Source organism: Semicossyphus pulcher, unplaced genomic scaffold (assembly GCF_022749685.1).
Source record: "Semicossyphus pulcher isolate SPU_LCO1_2020_fin unplaced genomic scaffold, fSemPul1.0.p SCAF_8, whole genome shotgun sequence".
Taxonomy (NCBI): Eukaryota; Metazoa; Chordata; class Actinopteri; order Labriformes; family Labridae; genus Semicossyphus; species Semicossyphus pulcher.
In genome coordinates, this window is record NW_027211759.1 from 11,203,806 (window position 1) to 11,221,950 (window position 18,145).

An 18,145-nucleotide genomic window follows, 5' to 3' on the forward strand; every position below is an offset into this window, starting at 1 on the left:
TGCAGCTGCTGTGTGCTGGATGATGCCAGAGAACGCCAAAGCCGCAGATTTGGCAGCCAAGAAAGGAACAAACACCAAACCTGCAGAGACTGTGACAGTGATAAAAAAAACTATTCTCTACCCCAGTCCTTTTAAGATCCACACCACTGCACAATATCCGTTCTTCTAGGTTGTTACCTGCATCTATTTCAGCTTCAAACCTTCCATATAACACATATAATACAACATAATGGCTGAAGTTTAAACCAACACTATCTCTTTTGTTATATCTCCTCCCCTGATTTTTCCTCTTACTTTCTTTGAGCTTTTCTTCTTAGGATTGGCTATAAAACTAGATTACTTCCTAATTTAAATGAGCTTAACCATGGTGTTATCAATCTACAAATAGTTGTCGGTGTTGGAGCGGGATTTAAACATGTCTTCTGACACAACACAGTAATATATCCAATTTAAATTAAGCCGGCCTGACAGGGTGCGAAAGTCAAGGTAAACTAGCAAAGTAGCAGACAATTTTAGGAAGCCTGCAGCCTTGCCCCGCCACCCAGGGGGTTGCCAGTTCATATGAGCTAGCCATCATCACTTATCACACCAGCTTTTCGGCCACAACGATGGGTCAAGCGTGCTGTTACCCGGAGCCAATACTTTGGCAGTCAGTTTAAAAGCCTCAGGTTACATTTCCTTACTTAGAGGATCAAGAGATCATCAAGGAGTCAACCCTAGAGAGCCACGTTCGAGAAGCCACTTGAAGACCTTGACAAAAGTAGCAGCATAGCAGGGATTCCCTAACATAAATACCAGCTGTGTCAGGGGCATGCTGATATGCGGTCTTCACTACTTCCTACAATAAAACTGGACTCAACTTTATCCGGACGAACAACTAACTCCAGAGACGGGCACTGCGATACCTGGGCTGCTATCCTAGTCGTCTGCCTTGTCGGTTTAAAGAGCCCACTTTAATGTCTACAGTAAATCTGACTGACTTTTATTTGACTGTGATAAAAGTTTATTATTTAATATGATTCTTACCTTGAAGGTTAGATGAAATCAGCGAGGGCAGAAACAGTGGTGAGTCAGGGAAAAGAAAAAGCACTATATGGTTATTAGTGAAAGATTTATGTATTCAAAGTCTCATGTGAATGGCTAACTAAAATAGACCCCCTGTCCACCTGACAATTCCTGCATCCCAATGCAACCCGTTTTGATTTGCCCTCAACCCATGACCCTTTTGTTGCATGTGATAGCATTGCACAAGAGCACACTTCACTCATACCTCACTTCAGTTAACAGCTGATTGTTCCTCTCTGCAGATATCAGTCGCCCTCAGCCTGTGTGCTTTGTGTCATGCGGTGTGCTGGCAAAGGCTGATATGAAACACCAGTTTATTAAAAAATTTGATTGGTTGAAGTATTTTAAAGGTCCTATGAGGAGTTTTTCACTGGTCATGCAACAGACTTAAATTAATACTGATGCCTCTTTATGACCTACAAAAGCAAACCATCAGTGACAAGACTGATTATTTCTATATAGTTATTGCCTGAAACTGCTGGCGGGGGGTAGGTGTCAGACGAGCGATTAACTGCAGGCTACCTTTGTTTACATTTTCCAGGGCAAACATTTAAAATGAGTGATACATATGACTGTTAAAGAAAGCAGGATGAGATTTTTTGTTAAAAAACACCACTTAAGCATGTACAGGACAAAATCAGCAAAGAGATAAGAGGTAAGGTTTTGTCCACAGGGGGCGCCAAAGTCAACACAACCCGAAAGTTCATCACAGGAGCTATAAAGGAAACTTGATGTATTTTGGTACAAAAAACGTGTCTGTACTATCTGTGCACAGTGTTGCTTTGAGCTAAGTCCTTAATCTGCTCGCTAACAAGCTGATGTTAACCAGGTATAATGTTTAAGATAGATACTTTATTGATCCTGAGGGAAATTCAGGCATCCAGTAGCTTACATGAAATATTACATTACACATCTATCATCAACCCCTACCCCCACTCCCTGTTAAGCCCATTAGAGAATAATAAAATTAAGACAACATTGATCAGTGGCTGTATGGAGGTAGTGCAGATTTAAACATGACGAGCAGAGTTAGTGCAAACAGTGCAATGCAAATGTGCACATTATTAACCAGAATAAGTGAGCATTAAAGTGTCACAATGCTTAAAGTCCTGGATTAATTCACTTGTCACTTACAAAATCTTAGTTTAATATGTTAGCATGCAAAAATGTGATCACTAGCATAAACACAAGGTAGAGATGAGGCTCTTGGCACTGCTATAAGTGTTGCAGGTATCTGGTCAAAAACAAAAGTACCGGATGAGTTAAAGTACAAAGATTATGGCACTTGAGGAAAACCAGAAGATCACTAAAGTGTTACAAAGATAAAATGGATGCTAAAAAATAAACAGTATAATTGTTAAGCTTTAATTTCCAACCAGTATTGAAAATCTGATCAACTATTGTTACTCCACATAGTTACATTTATAATACATTTATAACAGTACCTGTTTTTTTCAATTTCTATTGATAATTTGATTCATAAAGCACTAAAATGTAGTTTTTTAACATATCTGTAACTCTTCCTACAGAAGGAAACACTGTAACAGGTGTATAAACAGATGCAGAATGTTTGATCATACAGTTTAACTAGTTTAACGTAATAACAAATTGCATTTATTACTTATTTATTAAAGATTTTCACTTGCTGTCCCTGGAGAAGAACAGAAACGAAGAGACAAAACAACATCCAAATACAAATGAGAGCATACTGCTTAAAAGAAAGAGGGAAAAAACATTACACACAGACAGATACAAGCTCATTTAAGCATTTATTAACCTTACATGACCACCTATGCAGGTAAGGAGGAGTTATAACTGTTACAAGTATAAAAAACAGAATTCTTATATTTAGTTAAAGCTTAATTTCATATGGAGCTATAAACCTTTTATTTATTTATTTGTGTATCTAGTGTTTACAAATGATAAATGCTAAATCCTGATAGCCTAATGCAACATATATCAGCCAGCAGTAGCTTCACAGAATAAAAGTATATGTTTATATTTGGATCAAGTTGCCGCCCTGGCTCCTGAATCAGACCACGCCGAGACACCGCTCTCTCACACAGAGGAGAGATCAAATACGACCTCTACGGTCTATTCTGGTCCGATTTCAGTGGCACATGACCGTCTGACTGTCTGTAGTGTTATGTAAAGAGATACGGTTGAGCTCAATGTTCAGTGGGAGACACAGTAAAGCTGAGACAAAGCGACAGGAATTAACACATAGCATCAGTCACATTTTTGTCCGATAGTATAAAATCCCTGGTAACCATGTTTGTTTAATGCTCATAATGCCGGGCCGTGTGTTGGCTTCATGTGTTGATCCTCTGCTGAGATGTTTTGTTATCTGTGTATTTAGTTGCCTGGGGGCTTTGTGAGGTCAGGCTGGGTGTTGCTTTAAGTGGAGTCCTGGTGACCTCTGGAGGTGTAAGACGCTTAGTTTGAAATCACAACATCCTGTGTTAAAGTCAAGAAGGGGATCTCATTGCATGTCTCTCTCTCTCCCTGTGATTGTGCAACTGTAGCTCTCAAATAAAGCCAACAATGCCTCCCTAAAATTGGTTAATAAATAGTTTTTTTTGTTCAACAGCTCTTCATTTTGTCAGATTTCTTAGACTGCGTTTAAGTGTAAACATTTGTATAGGCGACAAAATGCCATTTAATCTGTTAATAGGAAATGTACTCTTTGGAAACTTTGCCACTGCTGCCCCCTAGTGACTGTTTGATGTTTTGACATGAGATAGGATAAGAGAATACTTTATTGATCCACAGGGGGGGAATTCAGGTGTTGCAGCAGTACAAAGACAAAATAGCAAGTAAGTAAATACAGTATAAAATAAGAAAAGATAAAATAAATAAAAATAAAACTGTTATACAAGTAGGAGTAAGTGACAAGTTAAAGTGACAGTAATGGTATGCAGGATGAGATGATACAGTATGGTATGAGGTGTAAGGTTTACGATATGGTACAATATAAGGTGCAGTATAAAAGTGTGTAAGTAATATAAAGGTAAAAATTGCAATTATTAAGTATAATATAGTATAGTGTAATATAATAATCATAATAATAATAATAATAATACATTTTATTTAGAAGCACCTTTCAGGACACTCAAGGTCGCTGTACAAACAAGAAAACACCAACAAGAGTAAAACAAACCAGATAAAATACATAAGAGTGGGTGAGGGACAGTGCTGAGAGTTAGGGAGAGTAGGTAAGGCGGAACAGATGAGTTTTGAGAGTAGTTTTAAAGATGGGGAGGGTGGTACAGTTTCGGAGGTCAGGTGGGAGAGAATTTCAGAGCTGGGGAGCAGAGCGGCTGAAAGCTCTGGCCCCCATGGTGCTGAGGCGGGCAGGGGGTACGGTGAGGTGGATGGAGGAGGAAGACCGTATGGTATGGTAATAATAACATGATAATGTACATTATGAACATAAAGAATACTACAATACAATATACTATACTATATAACAGTGACTAGTAATTGTAATAATAGTATAAAATAGTGCAGTATAATATGGAGGTAAGTAGTAAGTACAGTACATGAAGATATAACAACCTAAGTCCGTGGTTTCCCATGCTGTTGTTAAGTCTGGTTCACAGTTGGCAAACATCTACAGCCCATAGAAGCAAAAAAGGAAAAATACTACTTTCAGCTTCTCTCATAATTCTGAACTAAATTGCAGATTAAGAATGACCTTTTTCAGCCCATGCGAAGAGAATTGAAACTATAAACCACATTTGACAGAAAAACAAAGCCTCCTTCCTTTGTGTTCAGATGTCAGCGCCTGATAAACATGAGACAAATCACAGATCACAATGAGCCCTCTCTGTGTGTGTTTAGCAAACTGTTGAACCATCCTTCCACATGGAGTCCACTATTGTTCTTGTTTCTCTGTAGTTTCTCACCCGCATTAAGGAGTTACAGCAGCTACACCAGAATGATCTGTGCTCTTTTCGTCTGTGTTTGTGCGGCTGCAGGACTCAAGGGGTCATCTTCTCTCAGGAGTCTGGACCAGCGTCAGGACTGCAATCAGCCGGTGAGGATTCAACCAGTAGTAAGAAATAAGTAAACAAGCAACCCTATGAAAGTAAACTGAGAGGAACTCTTGTCTTTTCTTCCCAGGGTCTTGACAACTGTAAAATTAGTAAGTAGCTTCTTTTACCATCATGTTGAAGGTTGCATTTTTTTGTTTGAACTTTGCTTCTGACTTTTTTTCTTCAAATGTGTCAGATATTTGTTCTAACTGTTAGCACAGCAGAAGGTCATTTTATGATTTTCCTTCCCACATACACACAGGTAATACAGGCATTTAATGTAATAACAGTATTATAATATGTTTTCATCTTGTTCCTTAAATGTCAGATAACTGCTCGGAGAAACACATGATCGTAGAAAGAAAAAAAGCTCCTACTGGCCCAGAATGGGATCCTGAGCATGTGGGAGTCTGGGTGGACGATCATGGGCCTGTTTCTGTTGTGAATGTGACGTGGAAATTAAAGTCAGATGGTAAGTGAAGTTCAAATCTGCTGTTCTGTGACCCAAACAAAGAGCATAGGAATATTTTTTAACTACAGCAAGTGTACCTTACATTTTTTAATTGATCAAAAACAAGTTGTAAACTGACCAGTCTTTTGTCAAAGTTGATTAAAAGACTAAATAGAGAAACCTGTCGTATAAAATGATCTCTTCTGTTCACAGCAGGTCTATTTAAACTCCATGGATCAGAGATAAGTATCCTGGATGAAAGTACGAATCAAAGTATGTGTGTGCAGTTTTCTTTCAAGATCAACAACGTGCAGAATCCAAACGATGAGAGGGTGAGATTATGTCATATTTATTTCTATAACTATTGATTTATAAATGTTAATGATAAGACAACTAAGATTTTCTTCTCTTTATTAGTGGAAATTCTCCCTGGATGGAGTGGTGGTAGAGCCGGGACATACGTACACGGTGTCAGTTTTTAACTTGCCAGAACCTGCGATTGGAGACTACAGGATTAAAAAACAAATTACCATTCCTGGTGAGTTACAAACAAGGTTACATGTTATATTGATTATATGCTGCTCATGTATACAGGGATGCAAATTAAACTATGTGGTTTGGCCCCTTCTATTAATGTAAACCCAGAGAACCGTCTTGAAGGGCGTCTCGTGCCTGACGCCGGGGACACACAGGAGGCAGACTGGCCCCGAAGCGCTGCCCGCTCCCTTTCGACGGCCATGTTAACCAACATGTACAGGGTTATCCAGGAACACATAAAAAGCTTTAGGTTATAAATTCTTGAGGTTATTTTATCAGCTCTACCTGGAATTACAAAAGAGCAGAGGAGCATGCCCCTGGACCCCCCTAGTTGTGGCAGGTTTTCTCTATTCACACAATGTTCTAACCTTTTTTACCCCTTACCTGTTTGCATGCCTGTGTATAACTAAATTGTGTTAATGTCTCGGGTATCCTGGCAACAAATAAAATAAATAACGTGAAATATCGGTGTTATATTTATCACACTTTTGGATAAAACAGAATGTTATGCACCTGAAGAGCCCCTTTTGGTGTCTTTCCAGATTTCAGGCATTTTTTGTCTTTACTGAGTGATTTGATACTTCTTATTAATCCAGCATTAATCAAACTTTAGCATCCTTTATAACCATTATCACTGTCATATGCAGGATGTGCTGACAGGAGAATCCAAAAGGCTCTACTGTGTCTACAAAATGGTAAATATTACATTCCTCAAATCTTACAACTTTTATTGTACTACTATAATATCCATCACCATGTGGGCATGATTTTCTGCTTGTTTTATTGTTTCAGGTAGCCTATGGGATCCTCACATGACCACTGACGTGTCTGTTGATAAGAAACATAAAAAGTTATCTATTGTTGTGAGTTTCAAGGCGGCACAGTATTCAGAGAGGTACCAAGTCTCCCTCCAGAGTCACGGTTTCCATCACTCAAAGAATATCTCAAAGGTGAAGTATACTGAATGTGACCTTTACAGTTTATTATCAGTGATCACAAAAATGATTGCTGCTTCTTTAGTGTTCTCACACAGGATGTCGTTTCACACTCTGACATTTGCTCAATCAAACAGGAAAACAGAACATCGCTAAATGTGACGTTTGAGTTTGGTTTGTGGGAGCTCTCACAGTGTGAAATGTTGTTAATAGTAAGTTCACTTTTAATATAGTTCATCCTTAATTGTCGATAAATTCTTGTTATCATTTTCTTGTAAAGATTATTACAAATATTTTACTCTGCTTTTTCTAAAGATTCAGCCATTTTTTATTCGATGCAAGAATGAATGCTGGCGTCTCGAGAAAACACTCAATTTCTGCGAGTGTAAGTACCATGTTGACATTTAAATAAAGTTTGGTAGATTTACAGTCAGAGAAGCCTGGCACCTCTCAGTGCAGTAGCACTATCAGGGGCATCATCAACAGGCAGAGACCTAAATACCAGAGAAGTTTGACAGAGCAGAGGGCTGCTAGGCTAGGTAGCTAGCCTATCCAACATCCAATTTGTATGGCTTCTATGCAAATATAGTACACAGACAATTGGAATAACAGAATGTAGTAGCAATTTGTCCTCAAGGAGTAACGCCCTCAAGTCTATATACTGGTTTATACTGACGTGATGGCGGTGCTTGAGCCCACCCCTTATTAGATTAATGGTTGTGATTGGACTGACCTGAAATGGGATGTATTGACATCAGACGAAAAGGGACCACACGCATCTACCTGAGAAAATAAAACTATTCTTCTTGTTCCCAGGCTAGTGCCGAAAGAGTATAATTCAGCAGTTTTCAGCATTTATGTTGCAACCCTTGAATTAAAGCAGCGTTCGCTTCTGACTGCTTGTGGAAGATGTCAGAAGTCTTTAAGTTTCCACGATAGATATAATCTCGAAGATCTCAGATTCGTTCTCTTTTGCGGCACTTATGGTGATAAACGGTAGTTACACACTTGCCAAATGTCCAGACAGTGTTGCATGTGTATGTCCACGGTTAGCTGCGGTTGTAATGATGCGCTTTCCTTTTTAGACTGTTTGCCTTCATCTGAGCGTCGAATTTTCACTTATTTTTGAAGTTGTATCTGTAGTCATCGATCTTTTCTTTGTTTGTTCAGCCATAGTAGATTTCTGTTTACTCCAAACACTTGCAGAGACCGCCAACTCTCTCTGGCAGACCAACCACAGTCTGTAATACTGCAAATGTAAAGGCATTCATCAGTGGGCCATAGGCTCAATCACCATTGTGTTACCTCATTCAGCGATAGATAGTGACTTAATAGAAATGTATTTACATGAAAATCTTCAAGATTATCACTTTAACTTGTGAAAGTTGTAAAATGTTCCTATTTGAATAAATGTTTGAGACCCATAGAAGTAAAAAATAAGCAAAGATTAGAGACGATATCAAAGTAAATTATGTAAAACATTTATTCTTCTTTAAACTCCTAATAATCATCTCACAAGTTTAAAACTCACTTTGTATGTACAGAGGTTTTTAGCTAACTGTTTCTTTTTGGATGCTTTCTAGATTTTCCACAGAGGACTTTCATGATAAAGGTGACTGTTGGGCTGTTTTTCAGTGCTGTTTTTCTCGCTTCTTTGCGGAGGAGAGCATCTCATGAAGGTTTGTCTTCTTCAAAATGCTGTGTATCCAATAATAAACGCAACTCGGATGAATAAATAATCAATGAAATTCATCTTCTTTCAGATCCTGTGAACGTACCCTCCTCTGCTGCTGAAGAACAACCAGAAGCTTTTAAAGTGACGGAGAGAAAAAGAGTCCTCATCATCTACTCCCTCGACCATCATTTATACAAAAACATTGTTCTCAAGCTTTGTGGCTTCCTGGTGACCAAATGCGGCACTGAAGTGGTCCTGGATCTGCTGGACTCTACGAGACTGGGAGTGCTGGGAAGCATCCAGTGGCTGGACTGGCACAGAGAACAAATAGAAAAGTCTTCAGATAAGATCCTGATCCTCTGCTCTAAAGGAGTACAAGCCAAGTGGAGAGCCATGTGTGGTGACAAGCAGGTGTTTCTAAGAGAGGACGCACGCTCACCTGTAGGAGACATGCTCAGTCCGGCCCTCAGCCTCATGGTCCCCCATTTCATCCGATCGGCGTCGTTTGAAAAGTATTTAGTGGCTTATTTTGATGACGTTTGTTCTGAGGAGGACGTCCCTTCACCTTTTCACATTACAGTTCGATACAAGCTGATGAAACAGTTTGAGGAGCTCTTTTTCAGGATCCTAGATGCTGAGAAACACCAACCAGGCAGAGTGAATCACCTTAAAGGGCTTTCAGAGGACGAGTACTACCACTGTCCCTCAGGTAGAGACCTGCAGGATGCCATAGAGGCTTTTCAGGCATACCAGGTGGAGCATCCACACTGGTATGAAGATGAGTTACTGGAAAGCTCGGAGCAGGAGGTCGAGGAGAGCTCAGCTGAGACCTCTGTGGAGGCAGATTACAAGTTGAAGAACCTGATTCAGCCCAAGACACAAGAAGGGGATTTTACTGTGAACAGCCTCAGTATGGCTGAGGAGTGTCACACGTGCACCGCAGGAGAGGTCAAGAGTCTTACTTTTGAGAACAAGCAGAAAGATAGAAGACAATTTGTGCGTTAAGACTTCTACGAAGATCTCCTATACTGTTTGATGTTACAATGTTACCATTTCATTTAGCTTTTGTCCAAAGCGACGTACATCTGAGAGTTAATACGACACAAGCAACGATCAAGACAGGAGGGAAGTCAGTGAGTGCCAACAAACAGCTTCAAGTGCGATCGGACACTGGTGCCATCATCATGAATATCCTAATCATCATCAACAACATCCTCTATGGGGGACGTGTTCATGAAAGAGCTGGGTCTTTAGCTTCTTCTTAAAGGTGAGAGGGATTCCACCACCTGGGGACTACAGAGGAGAAGAGACTAGTTGTGCCCTGTTGTGATGTGAGTGCCAGGCACCTTTCATTGGCAGAGCATAGTGGGCGGGAGGGAGTGTAGACCTGGATGAGGGCGTTCAGGTAGGCAGGAGCCGTTTTTGTTGCTGTTTTGTAAGCGAGCAACAGGGTTTTGAATTTGATGCGAGCAGCGACTGGGAGCCAGTAGAGTGACATGAGCTGTTTTGGGTTGATTGAAGACCACTCGAGCTGCTGCGTTCTGGATCATCTGCAGAGGTTTGAATGTGCATGCAGGAAGGCCTGCCATGTAACTATGAAAAGCACTCCCATTGGCTATTCAATTCATGTCCTTCAATCCTATAACAACATCATATGAGCTACAGAAGAGAGAGAGGAATCAGCAGAGCATTAAAAACACATGCCATTGACTGATACCTGGATGAGACAGACTTGAAGAGCGTCTCTTTAACTAAAAAAAGTAAACATGGACACATTCATGGTTTCTTTAACTGTTAGGTTTTTATCTTTGTATCTGTCTTTATATTCATTCTGCAGTATGTTTCCATTAATGTTTTCTATCACTCGCTTTCACTCAGGAGATGATTCCAGGGTAGTTTAGACCCCAGAGATCAGTGCTTGATGCTTGTGGGCTGTGTAAACAGAGTGTGGGTCAAAGTTCAGCCCTGTGGCCAAAGTTTCTAGCATTTTTGTTGCAGTGGAGAAGGTAAGCACTAAAGCCTGCTTGTGGTCAACTGATTTTCTTAATAATGAGCTGATTGAATGTTAGGCTGTGTACCTTTTAATTTGGATCATTTGAATAAATAGTCAATATTTCTTCAACATATACACATGCTTTCCTTGAAATGAGTTAATGTTGAGAAGTGAGTGAGAATGATGTCGTTTCTCTGACGGGTTTAAATTGTGATTTGGATGTTTGCTGATGTGTCTCTGATCCACTCAGAGTCATTGATGAGATATACGTTTAAACAGAGAGTTAAACTGACATGTTGGCACAAAATTAGCCGTCAACAATTGATTCAAACTTTTCACATTTTGTCTCAGGTAGGTCAGTGACAATGTAGTCCACTTTAAGTAGCAGACCTGAGGGCCTAAATTCAGTCAAGTAGGAAAAAAGACAACAATCAGCTCAGGAATGTGGATGTCAGTTTCTGAGAGTGGCCCCACAAAAGGGGGGGAGGGTGGTGGGAACAAAGTGGAGAACTGGAGCACAGAAAATCCTCTCAATGGCTGAGTTGGACGTGTGCCTTGCAGTGACCGAGAACACACTGCAGGGTGTGATGCAACAGGGGAGCCTGTTTGATTTTAACTTCAAGACGCTGAGGTAATGTTCATGGTTCTGATTTTGATAAGGACATTGTGTGTGTACAATATAGTTCTGTCAGTTAGACACGTATGTAATGTTTTATATTAATTAAACGAGTCCACAGGAAGTGAATTTAGGATTAAATAACAAACTATTTAGCTTGACTATGTTTTGGGGCTATCGTTTCTAAATGTCTGTTAGGAGGGAGGTGTGTATAGGGAAATGTCTGTATGTTAATGTCATAATATTTAAACAAAACCATTGATTTCACAGTAAAAACCATGTGAAAAGGTAGATCCTGGATTACTACCAGTGTTTCCCTAAAGAGGAGGGGAAGCACTGGAGGGGAGACTGTGACCTTTGGTAGATCAGGCTGCAAACTTCAGGCTGCAACAGTGAAAGGAACTTGAATGGATTTAGTTGATAAGAGGAAAATGCATCAGCTTAATTTAAAAGCTCTGTATGTTTTCAGGATTTCCATTAAAATCTGATCAGAATGAGGCTGCTGAAGAGAGCCTCTGCACTCATCCTGAGGAGACAAATCACAACGTATCAGAGCAGATTGGGCAAAAATGGTGAGTCTCTAAATGTGAAACCATAATGTACACACAGTTCATAAAAGACTTTAATAAAATAATGTATAAACTATGTCCTCCTCTCTTAGACAGCCTCTTCAGAGTTCATCCATCTGTGTCACAGGCTCTGGCAGAAAACAAACCAGTGGTCGCCCTCGAGAGCACAATCATCACACATGGGATGCCCTATCCACACAACCTGAGGTACCACTTTTTAAAGTCTCCGTTAACTCTGATTACTGCAGGTCAGATATTTTAATCATTGATTGTGCTTTAATGCAGCACCGCAAAGGAAGTGGAGGCCATTGTGAGATCTGAAGGAGCCACACCCGCCACTGTCGGTGTGATCGATGGTGAAGTCCATGTCGGCCTGTCGACAGAGGAGCTCGACCACCTCGCCCGCTGTGAGAGCTCCCTGAAGGTGTCCCGTCGTGATCTGCCCTACGTCATCAGCAAAGTGAGACACTCTTCTCCAGCTGTGGAGGAAATATTCTGGTCTTTTACTTGAGTAAATGTTCCAAAATTATAAGGGAAAGTACACTCTTAAAAGTAATAGCTCTGCATTTCAAAACTTACTGAAGTAGAATTCTGTAAGTATAATCAGCTAAAAAAAGAAGTTACACTATTGAATATTTGATCATATATTATTATTAGTCATGTATTAAGGTGTAAGCAGTATTTCATTGCTGTTGTTGTGCACTGAAAAAGGACAATACGTGCTTCTGACTTGAAGCGGAGTAGAATAAAAAAGTGACATGAAAAGAAAAAAACACAGACAAGATCTTTAAATCGTACCAATTACAAAACATGAGTTGATGCATTTACTTAACCTCTGTCTTAAACACGAGTGGTTCTCTTACACTCTGATAACTGTAGTTCGTTGTTTACGTCGGTGTTCTGATTACTGTTCTGTGTGTGTACTTCTCAGGGGCTCTCTGGGGGAACTACCGTGTCAGCCACAATGATCGCAGCACAGCGAGCTGGTATCCCTGTCTTTGTCACAGGGGGCATCGGAGGAGTTCACAGAGACGGAGAGAACAGTGAGCACACCAGCACCTTATTCTGAAGAACTGTTAACTCACTAAACTTGTTATTCTTTATAAACCATGAAAACGTCTGGTTTTGGTGTTTTGACACATTGAGAGTGAACAAAAGAGTCATCAGGGTAGTTTGTCTCATTTGGAAGAAGAATTGAATACATGTTATTTGGAGGCTGTAATAGATTGTATCGTATGTGAAGGCTTAAAAGTATTCACTAAATAGTTAATGATTATTCCTCCAGGTCTGGACATCAGTGCAGATCTCACAGAGCTCGGCAGGACTCCCATTGCAGTGGTCTCTGCCGGTGTCAAGTCGATTCTGGACATCGGTCGCACACTGGAGTTCCTTGTAAGAAAATTAAGATGATTTTTTAAAGCAATGCTTTTACTGAACAATATAAGCTCTAACACCATACCTATAGTCAGTCAAATATGTATTAGCTATCTTTCATGTTTCATATTAGCCTGTGACTAAAATTTGTTTACTTCAAGTTATTATTTTTAACTTGCTTTTTAATTGGTGAAGCCTCAAAGCATAAAACCTGTGTTTTAACTCGGACAGGTTTGTTACATACAAACAATAAGACATCACAAAGACTTCGACAAACGATAGGGCATAAGTGCAAGGTGGGGTCGATATGATGCAAGACATTTCTGCGACTTTTTGTGTGTATAAGACTGATGAAGGTTTCCTTTTATAGAAGGAAACACTGCATGTACATTACTTAATGAACGGGAAAAGAGAGAAGGAAGGTGGGGACTGTTATTTATTTATGTTATATATCTCTTCTTAGGAGACGCAGGGCGTCTGCGTGGCCACTTACGGAGCATCAAAGAATTTCCCAGCCTTCTTCTCTCCAAAAAGTGGATTCACTTCTCCGTACCAAGTCTGCAACCCTGAGGAGGCGGCAAAACTTATTGGTATATCTGATAGTTACCCTGAATACATAAAAATGGTAGACAAATGAAACCAAAAACAATAGAAAACTTATATTAGAGCACAGCTATATATGACAGTGTGAAATAAAGAGGTAAGACAATGCCTCATAAAAATAAGATTTAGGAAGTGACTTAACAGATGAAAGTAAATTGAGACCAAAACCTTGCACTCTTAAAAATATGTGTTTTTTATTCATGTGGTTGTGTGTTTTTTGCAGCGAGCACTCTGTCTCTGGGTCTTGAGAGCGGTGTCCTGATAGCAGTGCCAGTCCCAGAGGAGCATGCAGCAGCAGGCCTGCAGATAGAGGAAGCCATACAGACTGCGGTGACAGAGGCGAGGTACAGAAGCATCTGTGGGCTGTTATCTGTTGTGAATCAGATGAACTGTTTATTTCAGCTCATCTTTTCCTGTTCTCTTTTTGTATTTACTCAGTGCTAAAGGTATAACAGGAAGAGATGTGACACCATTTATTCTTCAGAAAGTCAACGAGATGACAAAAGGGAAGTCTCTTCAGGCCAGTATCTTTTTGAGAATCAGATTCAAACTGAAGCAGAGAAAACGATCATGTCAAATTCTTTGAAAACAAAAATGGCACAAAGGAAATTGTGGTCCCGGCCAGACAGACAGTGCATGTTGCAGTGCTGTGGCCTCAAAGAAATGTTACTTATAATAATAACTATAACTATATAATGCCCTTAACGCATGTTCTTAGACATTGCTCTCATTCATAACAATGCTAAAGTTGGAAGTCAGATAGCCTGCGCGCTGTCAAAACACATCAGTGGGAGACAGTCAAGAGGAGAGACTCATCATCATGGAAAACACTCATCTGACCCAGAATTAGATATTGTGAGTATAAACTCATCACAAGTGATGGACTTGTTTATAAACATTATTTTTATTGAATATTGGCCCAATAGAGTAACTGCCATGTTGTTTTTACAGGTTGTTATAGGAGGAATTAATGTTGATTTTATTGCAAAAGGAAAAAATGAAACACTTCGGGTTAGTTTCAATACAACACATGTTTATCCTCATTAATCCATCCTCATGTTAGAACACATTCTGTAGGTTACGAACTGTTTTGTTTCTCTCAGTTCGGACAGACCAACCCAGGAAGTGTGTATCAGTCGTTTGGTGGAGTAGGGAGGAACATCGCCGGTGAGTTTTCATCTGATTACGTTCATGCACATCAAATCTGATTGTCTCTCACTCACTGCTTTGCTGCTTTGCTTCAAGACTCTCTGAGTCGATTAGGCCGCAGTCCGCTGCTCATCTCAGCTACTGGAGCTGATTCACACAGTGATGCAGTGTTCAACTACTGTAAACACATGGTATGGAACATGAGCGATTGTTTATAGTTAGGCATGATTAAAATCCTGTTTACTTCAACATGAAACTGTTAACTTCTTCACTTGTTTTCTTCTTATTCATTTCTATAAGAACATAAGTGGTGTGGCCAGGCTAGAGGAGCAAAGCACAGCTACCTACTGTGTTGTCATCACCGAGAGTGGAGAGATGAGCCTTGGATTGGGAGACATGGACATCCATGAGCAAATCACAGAGCAGTTTGTAAGTTATACTGACAGAGGTATTTTTTTATTTCAAGGCCAAAGGCTAGCCCAGGATTCGTGATTAAAGGTATAATAAGTAGGATTTTCCTAGAAAAATGAAATATAGACTTTTACAAATATAATATAAATCATCACTTATGGGCCTCTATTCTGTTGTTTTGTACGGGACGTTTTCAGGAAGGTCGCTGTTGTGGTTCCCGGAGCCAATCACAGCGTATAGGTGAGTGTGGGAGTGGTTTAAATTAGCAACTGGGCCTCATTCAGACTGCAAAGGTAACCGGTGGTAACCGTGATGCGGTCTGTGTTAACTCGGCGGAGTGGGCTTTTTTTCGCACGAGAGAGTGAGAGTGAGATTCTGGTGACGAAGAGCCCAGGAGGAGGGGCCCAGTTTGAATGTGTTTTGACGAAATGCAAGGAAAAAATCCTACTTATTATACCTCCAAAGTCCACTTCAAGATATAATCTGTAGAGTTGTCATCATATCAAACCCAAAATTAGATACATAGGCTATATACTTATTTAGTTATATACTGCTCTTAAAGTGATCATCTCGAAGATCTCAGTTTTGTTCTCTTTGGCAGCATCTATGGCAATAAACGGTAATTGTAGGAGCACACTTCTCAGATATCCAGACAGTGTTGCATGTGTGATGTTGGCTTTGTTGTATCTGTAGTTATCGATATTTTCTTTATTTGTTCAGTCATAGTAGATTACTGTTTACTCGCAACACTTGCAGAGACCAGAAAAGGAGCCGCTTAGCACCGCCTACCCTCTCTGGCAGACCAACCACTGCTGGCCATCTGCTTATTACTTTAATAAGAAGTGGTCCCCTAGTTTGCAAAGTGTTTTGTTTCTTTCTAATGGCCACCAGGGGGCAATCCACAGGTTGTAGCCTTATTGAAGTTTTATCAAAGATTATAATCATTATTTGCAGCCCTTGTTTGTTTATTTTGTTTTACTTATCCATAGATGACAATTCCTTAAAATGTTTCTGCATTTCCCAGAAATGTTTTTTAAACCTTGTTTTTAAAGTGTACCTACTTTATTTCTTCACACTGATCTTAAATGTATCTTTTTACAGGTGTCACAGTTTGAGAAGCAGCTTTCTTCAGCCACTCTTGTGTGTCTCGATGGAAACATTCCCGTCTCCACCATCAACTACGTTTGTTCCCTCGCAGCCAAACACAACATTAATGGTAAGTAGAGCGAGATGGTGGCTAAATGATCATCAACAGAAGCTTTCATTGATTTTAACACATTTCAATCTATGTGTGTTCCAGTTTTGTTTGAGCCCACAGATTCAGAAAAAGCTAGTAAGCCTTTCCTCTCAGACGCCTGGAAGTCTCTGTCCTATTCATCCCCTAACCTGACAGAGCTGTGCACCATGAACAAAACACTGGGCCTCCCTACACCTGAAGGTAAACTGTTTTCCTTTATAAGTACTAAAGGTTCAAATGTGTACTTTAAAGTTCTTGTGAAAAATACAAAGAGTGTGATGTTAGCTGAGGTTTGTCTTGTGGGGTGGCAGTGCTGCCAGGCTCTCCTGACGAGGTGCTGAGTGTTGCTGTGGCTCTCTCACGCCCCCTCCTGGAGCACCTGCACTGTCTGGTGGTGACTCTGGGGGCTAATGGGGTGTTGGTGTGTGGAGAGCATGATGCAGGCTCGGTCAACCTGCAGCCAAGAAAACAGAAGAGGGTAAGAGACTCCTGTATTTTAGCTACTGATGATAATGATGATTAATAAGTGAAAGTGAAGATAACTGTACCTGTGTTTGCAGAAGAGGCAGCTTTGTGCTGTCCACTACCCAGCGCTGACTGTGACAGCAGAGGAGACAGTGAATGTGTCAGGAGCAGGAGATAGGTGCTGAAAATGTACCTGACCTGTTTCCTCTTCTCCTCTCTTGTTTCTATTTTTCTTTCTTAATGTTTCTGCTTTAGTTTTCAACCACTTTTTAATTCCTATGACCTATTTCTGTTCCTGTTCCTGCTACAGTTTCTATCACCCAGATACTCAAGATGTTTTGGACACTCAGCTAAAGTTGCCCCCTCTCTGTTCTTAGTCTTGCAGGAGCTTTAATGGCCGGGATTCTCCAGCAGCAGGACACAGACAGCTGTGTTCGGAGGGGACTCCTGGCTGCACGGCTCTCCCTGGTGTCACCGCACCCCATTGCACCCACGCTCACCTCAGACTCTGTGGATCCCAACAAAGTACAAACTCTGCCCTGGCCCAAACCCAGCTTCATGTGGATGGATTAAAAAATATTTAGTTTTAAAATTATTATTGAAGAAATATAGGAAGATTGTATCTGTTGTGCATTGTATGTTTATGGGTTTTTTTGCCCTAAAATCTGTTGTTTTTGTGGAACCTGCTGTAACAGATTGAATGAATAAACAATTAAACATTTTTATTGATATGCAAGATATCAGTGGACATCTCAACTGTGCTTGAGTTCTTGAATCAAATCCTTGTAAATATATTTTACAACATCGTAACAAGGTTATTTGATTTCATCATGGTACACATATAACTACAGGGGTGGAAGAAGCACTCAGGCCTTATTCTTAATTCAATAATCCATTATTAGTTAGTCCTGCATTCAAAATGTTACTTTACTTTTAGTAAATGTCCCTTTTCAGAGTGCTTGTATCTATTATTTTTTAAGCATTGATAGGCAGGATAATTGTGCTGCTGGTTGAGGTGAAGGTAATTT

General features: G+C 40.1%; 3 protein-coding genes across 3 annotated transcripts in view; 2 read left to right on the top strand and 1 right to left on the bottom strand.

The window, feature by feature from the left end:
• Positions 1 to 18,145, bottom strand: part of pthlhb (parathyroid hormone-like hormone b) — a 117,882-nt gene that overhangs the window by 47,375 nt on the left and 52,362 nt on the right. The window lies entirely within an intron of this gene.
• LOC138612602 (interleukin-17 receptor A) lies at positions 4,320 to 9,802 on the top strand. The gene is made up of 12 exons (XM_069685961.1): positions 4,320 to 4,425; positions 5,046 to 5,104; positions 5,191 to 5,212; positions 5,431 to 5,574; positions 5,767 to 5,885; positions 5,971 to 6,091; positions 6,738 to 6,785; positions 6,883 to 7,040; positions 7,163 to 7,237; positions 7,341 to 7,410; positions 8,609 to 8,704; positions 8,789 to 9,802. The coding sequence occupies exons 1-12, from the start codon at positions 4,320 to 4,322 to the stop codon at positions 9,703 to 9,705; spliced, it is 1,935 nt and encodes a 644-aa protein (XP_069542062.1). The 3' UTR covers positions 9,706 to 9,802.
• On the top strand, positions 11,803 to 17,794 carry LOC138613356 (uncharacterized). The gene is made up of 18 exons (XM_069687020.1): positions 11,803 to 11,881; positions 11,971 to 12,085; positions 12,164 to 12,338; positions 12,810 to 12,921; positions 13,164 to 13,270; positions 13,716 to 13,842; positions 14,079 to 14,199; positions 14,294 to 14,379; positions 14,574 to 14,710; positions 14,807 to 14,866; positions 14,959 to 15,022; positions 15,101 to 15,195; positions 15,305 to 15,433; positions 16,517 to 16,631; positions 16,716 to 16,853; positions 16,964 to 17,130; positions 17,213 to 17,295; positions 17,495 to 17,794. Exons 1-18 carry the CDS (start codon positions 11,803 to 11,805, stop codon positions 17,688 to 17,690), a joined length of 2,106 nt encoding a protein of 701 aa, XP_069543121.1. The 3' UTR covers positions 17,691 to 17,794.